This window comes from Elaeis guineensis, chromosome 8, assembly GCF_000442705.2.
Source record: "Elaeis guineensis isolate ETL-2024a chromosome 8, EG11, whole genome shotgun sequence".
Taxonomy (NCBI): domain Eukaryota; kingdom Viridiplantae; phylum Streptophyta; class Magnoliopsida; order Arecales; family Arecaceae; genus Elaeis; species Elaeis guineensis.
Genome location: NC_026000.2, coordinates 12,563,082 through 12,576,088, shown reverse-complemented (window position 1 = coordinate 12,576,088; position 13,007 = coordinate 12,563,082). Strand labels below are relative to the sequence as shown.

Sequence of the window (13,007 nt, the reverse complement as noted above, 5' to 3'; positions counted from 1 at the left end):
ATGTTGAAGTGTCTGGGTAGTTAAGCCCTCAAATATAGATAGAATCGGTTAAAAAAGCTAACGATTGCTAAAATATTTTCTTGCAGGAGAGAAGAAGGCAGCTAAGAAGATAGAAGCTCGTAAATCTATTATTTGCTTTTAAATTATGTTAGTAAAAAAATACTCAAGCATTAATTTCTCTTTTGTCAATTTGTCATGTTTAGAGAGAACTATGATGGACATGTGCATCGTGCAATAATTTCTTACATTTGAATTTATTTTTATATGAAGCTTGATAGTGTTCAGATAGATAATTTGTCCTTATGTATAAAGCATCCAATTTTGATTACAAGCTATAATAAGTACTAAATAAATTTTATTATTATGAGGCTTGAAATAATATTTTTGTAAAATTTTGATAAAATTTTGCAAAATAATATATATCTTTGTGTTGAGATGATAGTGGAATTTTCATCGTGGCAAGGAACATTTCATATTTGGAGTAGAAGGTTGTCTAATATTGATAATTATAAATGGCAGATTTACTTATGATCAGGCATGGATTTTTAATTTTATTCTTTCTTTATAAAGAAAATCTTGGTCAATTTTATCAATGGATAAAAATCAAAAAAAAAAGAGAGAGAGTGGGGAGTCAAAAATGTGTTTCCCTTTCCACTTGTTGCAGCGCCTTTGTATTGTTCCTTGTATTATCATAGGTGTCATGATGATCCCATCTTTTTGAATACTTTTTGAAAATTTCTCGTATTTAAACGACTTATAGTTCATCATGTTTTATATCTATTTTTTATATTACACGACACTATCATTAGCTGGCCCGTTTCAACCATTTATTTCTATTTCCAAATAACTTAATGTAACAATCCTTAATTGCATCGGTCCTGTGTGCTGCACATGTTGGATATTATTGCAACCACCCACCTCCTTTCGTTTGAATCTACTATAACCACCATTGATCAAACAATAGAATAACTATAAACATAGGTCATCCAAACATGCCCCGGCTACTTATAATATCCTAAGGATTATTATTAGCGATTTCAGTCATTCATCAAATAATGCTTCTTTAAATTAAATGAACATGTGAAGTTGTACTAGAAATTGCTTTCAAGTTGACAGAAGAAAAATATTATTCCACACTTTGCTAATTTTACATACCCTCAATCTGTACCCTTAGTCTTATAATGGACAAACAATGATAATGCCCTAACACTTACCTTTCCTATCTTATTTGTAATATCACCATCATCTATATTTTACCACCATCCCCTCTTCATAGCGCCTCCACTACTTTGCGCACTAACAACATCTATCTTTGCCGTAATGGCACCACTGCATCACCAAGCTACTATCCTGCTACCTTCACTATTATTAATTTGTGGCTATAGCCAAGACATTATTGCTCTGCTATTGTCCAATTAACCCATATTATTATTTTCTTTCTTTGGTCTACAACATTGTTTGTCTGGATCCGGCACAATTCTGCTCTTGCCATTGGTCTATCGTCATTTTTTATTGGCCTGGCACCATTTTGCACTAAGCAAATATTCTCTCAACTTGCACTAAATGCGTTTCCAGGGCAAATTATCAAATAATGGAATTATTGCCGCTTACGAAATATTTCTCATGTGAAATCACTCACATGTATTATATATTTGACATTAGATTAAGTTGTAAATGAGATTTTTTTTAAAAATCTTCTGATACCAAGCATTTGCCCGGCACTTGCCGTTCATTGCATTGTAGCGGGTTTAAAGGAGATTTCTTTTGTTTCTTTCTTTTTTTAATTAATTACTGATTTCTCCAGTACCACATGTTTTCATCATACCGACAGTCCAAAAATAATCAGATCATGATAACTTAACCATCAACTATAAACAACTACTGTTTTTCTACGTTTTTTTTTTTTTTTAAATTACTGTTCAAGATCTGCATTCGCTAGTCATAATCGGCATTGTGGGTGCCGTATTTTTTGTGGGCTCACACCCCCTGAAAAATTACTGCCTGGGGGTGGTCTAGGTAGACCATCGAGATCCCACGGTGGATAACATGCCACATCAACCCTTGTATGTCACGAATTCCCGATTGCGCGTTATCCACCGTGCACGGCTCCGAGATGTGCGCCGGTCTAGCTGGGCGTGGTCCAGGCAATAATTTCTTTACACCACCGTCCCACGTATTCCAACCAATCGGCATCTGCCACGTACACGTAGTCCTCCAATCTATAGGCTCAGACAAGCCGTCTTCGACCACGCCGAGCCACGAAAGACGGTTACCTCTGACTTCGATCTCTGGGGCACGAGAGCGGTGGCCGCGGCGAGGGAGACGAAGACGACAGGGAGGAGAAGAGGAGGCGGCAGCGATGCATTCTTTCGGCTACCGCGCGAACGCCCTCGTGACGTTCGCTGTCACGATCTTGGCGGTGATGTGCTCTCTCGCCTCCCTCTCCGACAACTTCAACGTCCCCACCCCCACCGCCGACGTCAAGGTATCAACATCTCCCACCCCGTCCCCGGACTCAGAAGCGGAATCTCTTTTTTTTAAAAAAAGATCCTAGACCCCTAAAACCCTAGAAATTTGGTCTTCTTTTTATCTCAAAGCATGATTCGTCTGGACGCTGATGTGGATTTGAAGATGATATTTTCAAGAAAGATTAAACCGATATCGATGGTAGAAATATCATCTTCACTATTTTGAGATATGGCTTTTGCTTTTGCTTTGGTAAATGTTTAAGGGTATCTGATTTAAGATGACGGATCTTTAAAGACTTGGAAGTAGACATCGATGAGCTCTTTAAAAGGTAGTTTTTTCATTAAAAAAAAAAAACTGAAAATTTGATGGTAAATCTGCCTTTTTCCTTTAAACGCCCTTTGTTTGGTCTTTTTTTACTTTATTAACCATCTATTTTTCAGGTCTTGAACATAAACTGGTTTCAAAAGCAACCAAACGGAAATGACGAGGTGATTCTCCATTCTTATAGCACTATCATAATACATTTTTGATGCAATAATAGGTTTGCTTAATAACATAATATTATCTCCCTTCTTTCTCTGCCCCCATTAAACATGGATAGAGATGAAATTGTCATAGTGCATTACAGCCATCAATTTTGAGGTCCTTTGGCTCTCTACTTGTTCGTAGTTATGTGCTAACTCATTGTTGCTGACAAGTGTTGCAAACATGATCCTGTTTTATTATCAGTGCCTCTAATTTCATAGGGTAGACCAAAGTTTCCATCACAGCAAGATCTTCATTTTGTCGGTATTGAGCAGTCATCTATTACATATATGTAGAATCTCATCCCTTACTATTTCAATTGATATAATCTGATATATTCTGAGATATTGACAGATACAATATCAGAATTTGGAATACTTTTCAAGGATTTCTAATTACTTTTTACTACCTTGAGTAGGTTTACTAAATTGATAAATCTCATAATTAATTCATAAAATACTTGCTAGTATCAATTTTGCTGTATTATTTGAGATTTTGATATATGGTTGCTATATATCAGTTGAGGTCTTGGAAATCTTGATTCTTTCCGAAATTTGCCCACCTTCCATTTTAGTTGAGATAAACTGAGATCATGGTTAATGTCGGTATTGGTCAAGGCAGATGATTCTTTGTGTATGGTATCTGTGTTTCCTCCAGGGAATCAGGGGATTCAACAATCCCCATAGCTGTCAAAGTGTGCAACACTATCCACTACATCCTGGTACTTAAATTTTTTTCACTTGAGGTAACTAAGTTGAGCCTAATTATCAAAATGATGATCATCCACAATCAAAACTTAAGACTTTTTTTTTTCAAAAAAAAAAAAAAAAACTTGGCAATGATTACAATTAACAAATCCACCAATATTGTGGTGAAGTTATGTTCATCTGAAATGTGAGTGCAAAAATGAAATTCCTTATTGGGTCATTTGAAGTTATTTGCAATGTGGATTTTTTAAAGAATGATAGTGTTGCCATATTAGAGGCATTCAAAGGATGAATTGCTATGATGCACATCATCAGATTCTAGTTGCAAACTGCTAGATAATTGAACTTAGCCATCGGTGATTTGGTTGTAGAGCTTTGTTGTTAGTGTTAGCATATGTTTACTGACATTGCTAACGTGTGTTGTCGACATGTTAAATTGCATGCATTGTAGGTGACATTGGAAGCATAGTCAAGCTAGTGGTTTATGTATCACTTATGATGTTAGGGTGATCATTTCTAAGAAAAAGGAGAAGAGGATAATTCTATTGGATTATAGTCAAGGTTTTAAATCCCATGGAACAGAGCTGTCCCGATTTTTCATGGAAGGGGATACGCAGTCGTCGTGCCCACCCGATACTTGGACAGGGGATGTCCCAAGACATGTTGATCGGGACATTGGGATGATGGTGGGAAGGCCCTATCCTGACACATGGAATGATGCCCCATCCCGATGTCCTATGGGACATTCTACTGGAACTTGAATCCTTGGTCATGGTAAGAAAAGTGGATTCTAAAGGATACCTTACATTTGCTCATTTGAGTTTCAAAAGAGAGCCTTAGTCGCTATGGTGTTTAATTGGAGGAAGGCAATAATCAATAAAAGTTTGATCATGTTGATCTTTTGCTAATTGCAATATTCTTTGACTAGATTCTTGCTCATGCTGGAGATGGCTATGATGGAGTGAATGATTTGAAATTGCATTAGAGTGGAAGGATTCACATTTATGAGGACAAAGGGGTCTCATCAGTATGTTTCAAGAAAGTTTGAGTTGCCATATTTGTTTACTCAATAGGAAGCTTTCATTCCCATCTCTTCATACAGCATGTCTTAGGGGATGAGGGCATCATGGAAGTGTTTTAGTTCTTGTTATTGGTCTTTTAATTCCAGATGAAGTCTCTAGTTGTGGTCTCTAGCATTCCATATGTTGGAGTGAATGAAGTGGGAGGGTATTCAAATCATGGCCTTGTTTCAATTTCCCCAATGAGGGAACGGCACATGCCTTTTTGGAGAACATGTGGAGGAGGCTTACAGATGGAAGGCTAGGGAAGATTGACCTGATGTGGAAGCTGAGTCAGTCCATTAACTTATTATTTTTTTTACACATTGTTGCCTTCAATTGTTGAACTGAAGAAGGCTATGCTGTGGAACCAAAGAAGGATTAGTTCTGCTATTGGTGCCCTGTGCAGGAAATTCATAGTAGCGATGAGTTGATCTATTTTGAGATTGATCGAGCATCACATTTTTTGTTTAAAGGGCTTCAGAGCGACACCAAGTGCTTTGATTTGAATTTCAGTTATATGTGGGAGGATGTATTTTCTCAAATAAATGGGTAGCTGCTAGGCAGATCTTGCAACATGGCTTGGCAGATCATGTTGAATTAAAGGCTGTATAGATTCCAAATTAGATATCACATGATTTAAATTATGAGAAGCAGGAGTGGGTTTGGGGATGTGGAACTCTGAAAAAGGAACAGAACAGGAAGCACCTAGGAAGAGAGTGCAAGAACGATTTTCCTAAGAGATTTTAAAGCTAACATGGACCCTGGATAAAAGTTTGCTGAGACTAAAAATTTAATCTGCTGCACATTATCATGGGAGGTGATACTCTTATATAAGAAGGCCCTTTGGAGGATCAGGGGCTTAGATGCTTTGGTTTAGACATCTAGGTAGCCTTGGTGAGGGAAGAAGGGAACTAAAACAGCAGTGAAGGAAGCTATAACAAAGAAATAAAGGATTTTAGTTTCAAGAGTAGTTGTAATATTTCCACAGTAAATATCATATGATTTTATCATACATGTGTTGTGCTTGCAAAGGATGAAAGATTGGATAGGTTATGCAAACTGTGAGGTCTTCTTAGATTGGTTTATGACAACTACTGAGGCATCAGAGGATGTTAAAGCAATCATTTTAAGAAGTGCTTTGCATGACTGATATGTATGTGGGGTGTGTGTGTGTGTGTGTGTGTGTGTAATTTTCAATGCACATACACACATATATTTACATATATTTGTATGTATGTATGCACGCTCATAAGCTCCTAATATTGGTATTAGGTTGCAATCCTTCTTTACAGATATGTCAGAAAAAGCTAGGAGATTCCCTAAACAGCTGCAAGGAAGGCAAAAAATTGAAAAATTGATGTAACCTTCAAGGAGAAGCAGTACAATAATGGAAAAAGCATTGCACCATGTATAGATGAATTTGGACAAGGAATTTAAGAGATTAATAGTATGAGGGGCATCATGTATTCATAAGAAAGATCCCTTTTAGAACTCTTTGAGTTCAGGGAAGGATAGAAAAGAAGAAAAATCCAGTAGGTTTTACATTTTAAAAACATAGGTTGTGGATGGATGGACCTGATTTGGAGATCTTTTTGTGGATACTAAATTTAAGGTGTATCTAGTGAAAGGGGATAAGGAATATGGTGTTTTGGTTTTCTTATGAGATAGGAGTACACATTGACAAGGATTAGTGGAGAGTTATTTAGTAAAGAGAGTTCAAATGAAAAGTGGGTTGACATTTCAATGGCTGTTAGCTATTGTGCTTGGTCATAATGACATCTAAAGCTAGATCAAATCTTTAGGAAGAGTTGGTTAGGTCAAATCATTGTGGAACAACTTGTGGTGTTTGGAAGGTTTGGGGATTTAATGTCATTTGATTTGCTTTTATCTGGGAAAGTTTTGGATTGTAAATTTGAACTTGATTATGCTTGTTCTGCATTTGCTTTTTCAGAAGCGGTCTTGTAAACCTTCTTATAAACAAGTGCTCTTGGTTTGGAGGTTGCTATGCTGACCAACACAAAGGGGTTTAATGAGCATTGAGTTGCGAAAAAAGTTAGACAACCATATAAATGGGGCTTTTGGACCTATCCTTTCACAATATCCCTACTATGTTAGACTTGAATGGAGAGGGAGGGACTCTGGCTTGTGGTGTTTATGACTTGGATGCTATGGTTTTTTCATCTTAAAATGAATGGAAAAACTGAGGAATGCTGGAATAAAAATTAGGTGCAGGAATGAAGATCCAAGAAAGCAGTGCTTAAGGTTTTGTGTAAGGCTCTACGAAGAGGTAGATCTAGTGCTTAATATCATATGACAGATTTTGTTATGGGGAAAGAGATATTTTGTTTTATCACGTAACAGCAAATGGGAGAACTATCTTCAAGGATGAGGTTGAAGTAGATAGAATAACTTAGAAGAAAAGGAAAATCAAGAAGAACATTATGGCTTTTAAATATTTAGGCCATGTCCAGTTCAGGGTTAGTGAAACAGCTAGGTTAAATGTGTTAGCCAGTATTTTTTGGGGAAAGAATGCAAGGGGTCAACTAGTTTAGAGCTGTTCCGCCATTTTGGCAGAGTAACTCTAGCTTGTTAGTTTGGATTAAATAGGTTAGGCAAAGCAGAAGGTGGCTGTTGTCCCTGTTTTACCTCTCCTTTAAAGTGCTATAAACTGGAGCAAAAGTGATTGTTTGGCAGGATAAGCCGGACAAGAAGGGTTATTCTGCATCAACCCAAACCAAATGCAGAGCCTAAGAGATGCAACAGTAGGATAGAAGGTAGATAATGCTGTGATGGATATTGGTGAAAAAAACAACTCAGGTGAAATAAGAAGAATGATGTTAAAATTGGAAGAAGATAGGATTTGATGGATTTTCTTAATGTTCTAATAGAAAATTTGACCCGTTCTTGAAGAGGATGTTATGGGGATTTTCATTGCTGTGATTAAATTTAGAAGACTTATTGCTATTTTTATTACTAATGTTTCAAAGAACAAATGATTTCAGAAAAACAGATTCAGGCATATTAGATTATTGAATAGTATTAATGGTAGCAAAAAATTATAGGTTTAGACGAGGAGTGAATAAAATTTTGTTTCACAAGATCTGTTTTATCAAAAGAAGATGCATTATAGATAACATTCAAGTAAAGTAGGTGTACCACAGCCTGTCACCAAAAAGCAAATAGTTGGCTTTGCTTGCAGGGTAGCCTAGAGAAACCATCATAATGTTCTTACATGCTATGCATCCATGAGGTTGGATTATTAAAACTACCATTGCCTGTATACTTATCTATAGTTTTTGACTGCCTTAGTCAATTTGCTGGATTTCGGTGACAGTCTAGTCAATTTGTGCTGTGATGGGGTACCTCTGCGACAGGGCTATTGAGGCTAAATATCAAATTGTGGACCTTAATTTTGCAATGACCCACCCATGATGTAAATAATTTTGTAGAAATATCCTTAGGCCAGGAAGATGAATTTGGCTCTTTGATGTCATGAGTTTGAGGAGCAAATGTTGAAGGTTGTGAACAAGTTTGATTTACTAAACTGGGTCAATGACCTAATATGTACAATTGTGATAGGCCAGTCCCTCAGGTCTGGCAGAGGAATACGAGACATGACTAGCATGTTTTATCCATCTTAGAACCCTCTATGCAATAATATCAATGATAATAAAGCAGTCCTATTTTTTTTTAAATCAGAAAAAGAATGTTTTCTATCACATGTTTGTTGTCAGACTTCTGCGTGATCCCATCCTCATCAGTTCTTGTCTGCACTGATGATTTTGGAATCATCTTCCTTTTGACGTTCTAATGAAGTGTCTTTATTCTACCTGGACCTAATTGTGCACTATCGACAACTTTACGCTTTCATATATCTTATGATAATATGAATATTGCATTATTAAATTGCAATCTGGATTAAATTTTTCATCCAATGTAAACAGGATAAGGCTTGCTGGTTAAGGCTTAGGGTACATACATATGGTGGTTGTATTGTTAAATGCAATTCTATAACAGTGCTGAAGCACACTTTATAGCATGGTGGAAAGACCATTGCCTTTTTATTCTTTGTTCTTTATTCTTATTACTTCTTTTCTCTCTTACCCAGGTCAGCTTGACGTTGAACATCTCAGCCGATCTTTCATCTATGTTCACCTGGAACACTAAACAGGTATTTGTTGTATAAAATACTTATTGTTATCTAGTCATCTACTGTTATAGTATTTAATATCATCATTAATAGACATCAATTTTTCTCTCTTGTAGTGGCTTATGATATCTATGCTTTGTATTCAGGAGTTCAACACTGATTCAAGCATTATTTTTTGTCTAATATTTTTCTATGATGCAGGTATTTGTTTTTGTAGCAGCCGAGTATGAGACCGCACAAAATGCCTTGAATCAGGTAAGTTTATCATGTATTACTTTATCACTTTCAGTAATGCAGAATCGTCACTCATTATGAATTTTGTAGAATATGGTGTCTTTTGCTTTTTAATGTATACAAGTAGACCTATGCCTGTACATCTGCACTCAAATTTAATCACATGCTTTTCATCACATGTTACTGTTATACAATATGATTTCTTTTCTTACTAATGGTGCACTGAGTAGATTTTATGTAGATTATCAAATGGATAAGTGAGTTTTCGTTTTATGTGACATCAACTCTAAATATATATATATAGAGAGAGAGAGAGAAGACATTATGGTCACCATTTTGGTGAATATATTGCATGACATATGACAGACACAGAAACAATAGTAAAGGCTCTATTCAAACTTTATCAAATCTGACTTCCATATGGGGTAAAGCATGGTATTTGTATATTGAGAATTTTTGGAGCAATACTGGGAAGTGTTAACTAATGTTGGACTTCACGGATAAGTTTGTAAACTAAATTCCAGAGGGAAGTCAATGCAAAGAGAAAGCATAAATACTGTTCTCAATGCTACAAACTGCCCATAGGCCATTAATTAAGGGTGCGTTTGGTTATACTTTTTGATTTTTGATTTTTAAAAAGTATTTTTTATTTTTTTTGATTTTTGCTATTGAGTAAAAGCAAAAAAGTAAAAAATATGTTTGGTAAGTATGTTTCTACGAAGCAAAAAGCAATATTTGGGGATGGCAGGTGAAGAGCTCGACGAGGGAGAAGGGTTCAGGAAGGGAGGGAGAAGGGGGTGGAGAGGTAAAGAGTTCGATAAGAGAGAAGGGTACGAGCTCTTTATTTTTTGGTTTGGCGTTTTAGATGTGCGGAAGCAAAAAAAGCAGAAAAGCAAGTTTTGGAAAGTAAAAAATTTTTGCTTTGCATATAAAGTAATTGTTTTGATTTTTGATTTTTGCTTTTCATGATGTTATCGTTATCAAATATTGCTTTTTGATTTTTGCTTTTTAAAAATCAAAAAGCAAAAAAATATTTTTTTTAATGGCTAACCAAACGTACCCTAAGGATGCGTTTGGTTACACTTTTTGATTTTCAAAAAGTACTTTTTTTTTTAAATTTTTGCTAGAGTAAAAGCAAAAAAGCAAAAAGTATGTTTGATAACTACGTTACTATAAAGCAAAAAGCAACATTTGGGGATGGCAGGTGAAGAGCTCGACGAGGGAGAAGGGTTCGGAAAGGGAGGGAGAAGGGGGTGGGGAGGTGAAGAGCTCGACAAGGGAGAAGGGTTCGAGCTCTTTACTTTTTGGTTTGGAGTTTTAGATGTAGGGAAGCAAAAAAAAAGCAGAAAATCAAGTTTTGGAAAGTAAAAATTTTTTGCTTTGCAGATAAAGCAATTATTTTGATTATTTTGATTTTTGCTTTTTGCTTTTCATAGTGTTACCAAACATTGCTTTTTGATTTTTGCTTTTTAAAAATCAAAAAGCAAAAAAAGTATTTTTTTAATGACTAACCAAATACACCCTAAATTATATACAGTTTAATCGCACCATCTTGATGAGATGATCTTATGACTTGTTGGCATTAGAAAGGAACCTTCTTAGCTAGGAGGGACAGAATGATTAGTATCGGTGCTTGAAACTCATCAACTTTTTGGTAAATGGTAGAAGCCTCATGATGAACTGAGAGCTCCGGATGGCTTTGGTTATTGGAAAATAATGATAACCAATTTGGATAATATTGATATGGGTATTCTAAGATTCTGAAGCAGGATGGGTATGAGTTTTGTTCGAGCTGCATAAGAATCTTAAACTAGTTGATGGTAGGGAACCTGAGGTGGCTTATCATCTGAACAAGCTTGAAGTTTGCGTCTGGACATAGGTCAAGCAATGTGCCCAGAGTTTTGATTATTTAATTCATTATTGGCTTTCCCGGCTTGGTTAGTGCCAATAGATGCCAGAACTTTCTAAAAGGAGACTGCTTGATTTGCCACTGGCAGCTTGAAAGAGCCTGTGGTTTATCTGTCTTTGTTATCGCAAATGCACGGACGTCAATATAGATATGCCAGGCGTGTAGTTATATAATATTTCTGATGTCCATGCTTTATTAGTTATCGGCACATAGATCAGCAGACTACTCTTGCTAGAAACTATTTTTTCAGCTTGTGTTAATGTGGCAGGTTTCACTTTGGGATGGAATAATACCATCAAAAGAGCATGCTAAGTTTTGGATTCACACCACAAACAAGTACCGTTTTATTGACCAGGTAAGCCACTCGAGCCTTCCGTATGACTCCTGCCTACTGCCTACTGCACTTATCACCTTATTTTCTTGCCTCACCGAAGGTTCCTTTCTCCAGTTTCATTGGACATCATCCACTACTAACACATGCATTCTCCTGCATAAATACATGCACAATTATATAATCAAGCAAGTTTATCCTGTGATTCGTGTCTAATAATTCACAAAAATTCTAAAATTCAAAACCCGAACCAAGTCTGGAAAGATTTTATCTTCTGAGAAAATCATGTTCATATTTGATTTTTTTTTTCCCTTTACTCATAATCCTTTGCTTTTTTCTGTAGAATAATCTTTTACTTAAAATCTCTGGCATTTACCCCCCCCCCCCCCTTCTCTGTGTGTGTGTGTGTCTTTCCAGCTCGTCAGTAAAATTTTGTGATTGTTTAGTGTAGACTTGTGGAGAGACCAAACAAGCATGTGATCTCTGTAGCAATCTGTCAATACCTTTGTCAAATGAATGCATTTTAACTTATACGATTATTTGGTGTAGGGAAGCAATCTCAGAGGCAAGGACTTCAACTTGACGCTGCACTGGCATGTCATGCCCAAGACTGGAAAGATGTTTGCTGATAAAATAGTTATGACCGGATATCGCCTCCCCGAGGAGTACAGATAGAAGCATGTGTAACTTCCTCCCCATTTTTTCCCCAATTTCAAGGGAAAGGCAGAGTGATATGTGACTATGATCGAAATGACTAGTTATTGAAGTTTCAGGGAGGATAGAGATTGGAATTTAATGAACTTTTCGTACTCTAGATCTGGTTTCAGTCTCTTGTATCATCCTTTTACGGTCATAGTGGACACGCAAGTAGGTACCATTGGAACGATAGCTGGTGGCTCCAATTCACATGCTCCTTGTCGAGCCATCGTCCCGGCTTTTCTGCGCAGAAAGCCGTCAAAATACTGTTCACTTAGTGACAAATCTTGCATGGCTGTTACTTCTGCATAAAGATGGCAATTATTTCATTCCATTGGATACCCGATCCGGAGTGGATGGGTTGATCCAAGATGGGTATAGATAATGGTAAAAATCATTTTGAACCTAATCTGAATCTCTCTCTCTCTCTCTCTTCACGAGGCCATTTTTTTCAAAAAAAAATTATAACGTTACCTAGCATGCTTCATTCAATCTGCCCCGCCATATCTCGAGACAAGTATGTGATGGATAGGGGTGATGGTCTGCCCAATTTATTTTCAATTCATTGCTATGCCTATGTATCAGTTGAACAGGCTGGGATTCGAATCAGTGACTCGGTCATGGTTTCAAGGAGCTGGATATATCGTAAAAACCAATTTAGAGTTCACCATATTGACATGGCAGTCGGAGACTAGCACAGTACGGAGATGGTGAACTGAGACATGATCTATAATTTCTCCCGTGGAACAATAGCGTCAACCTAGTTTTATGCGAGTAAGGGTTGGTTGGTTCCAAATCACAGCCATGTTACCTTTGGGCCTCTAAAATTTATGCAGTTGTGTGATTGATGTGATTCATGCGAATTGATGCAATAAAGGAGAGTTTGCTGAATGAAGAAGCAACATATGAATGCCGCTGTGAATTA

General features: G+C 36.7%; 1 protein-coding gene across 1 annotated transcript; it reads left to right on the top strand.

Moving 5' to 3' along the window:
- The first annotated feature begins 2,230 nt into the window (after positions 1–2,230).
- LOC105050132 (signal peptidase complex subunit 3B) lies at positions 2,231–12,200 on the top strand. Its single transcript, XM_010930027.4, has 6 exons — positions 2,231–2,485; positions 2,910–2,957; positions 8,871–8,933; positions 9,114–9,167; positions 11,324–11,410; positions 11,936–12,200. Exons 1-6 carry the CDS (start codon positions 2,360–2,362, stop codon positions 12,059–12,061), a joined length of 504 nt encoding a protein of 167 aa, XP_010928329.1. The 5' UTR covers positions 2,231–2,359; the 3' UTR covers positions 12,062–12,200.
- The last annotated feature ends 807 nt before the right edge of the window (positions 12,201–13,007 follow it).

Excerpts from the sequence above, each read along its gene's own strand:
- LOC105050132 (XM_010930027.4), top strand. The coding sequence starts at position 2,360 with ATGCATTCTTTCGGCTACCGCGCGAACGCCCTCGTGACGTTCGCTGTC. Across the intron at positions 2,958-8,870 it reads AACCAAACGGAAATGACGAG|GTCAGCTTGACGTTGAACAT; the intron begins GTGATTCTCCAT and ends TCTCTTACCCAG. Across the intron at positions 8,934-9,113 it reads TCACCTGGAACACTAAACAG|GTATTTGTTTTTGTAGCAGC; the intron begins GTATTTGTTGTA and ends TCTATGATGCAG.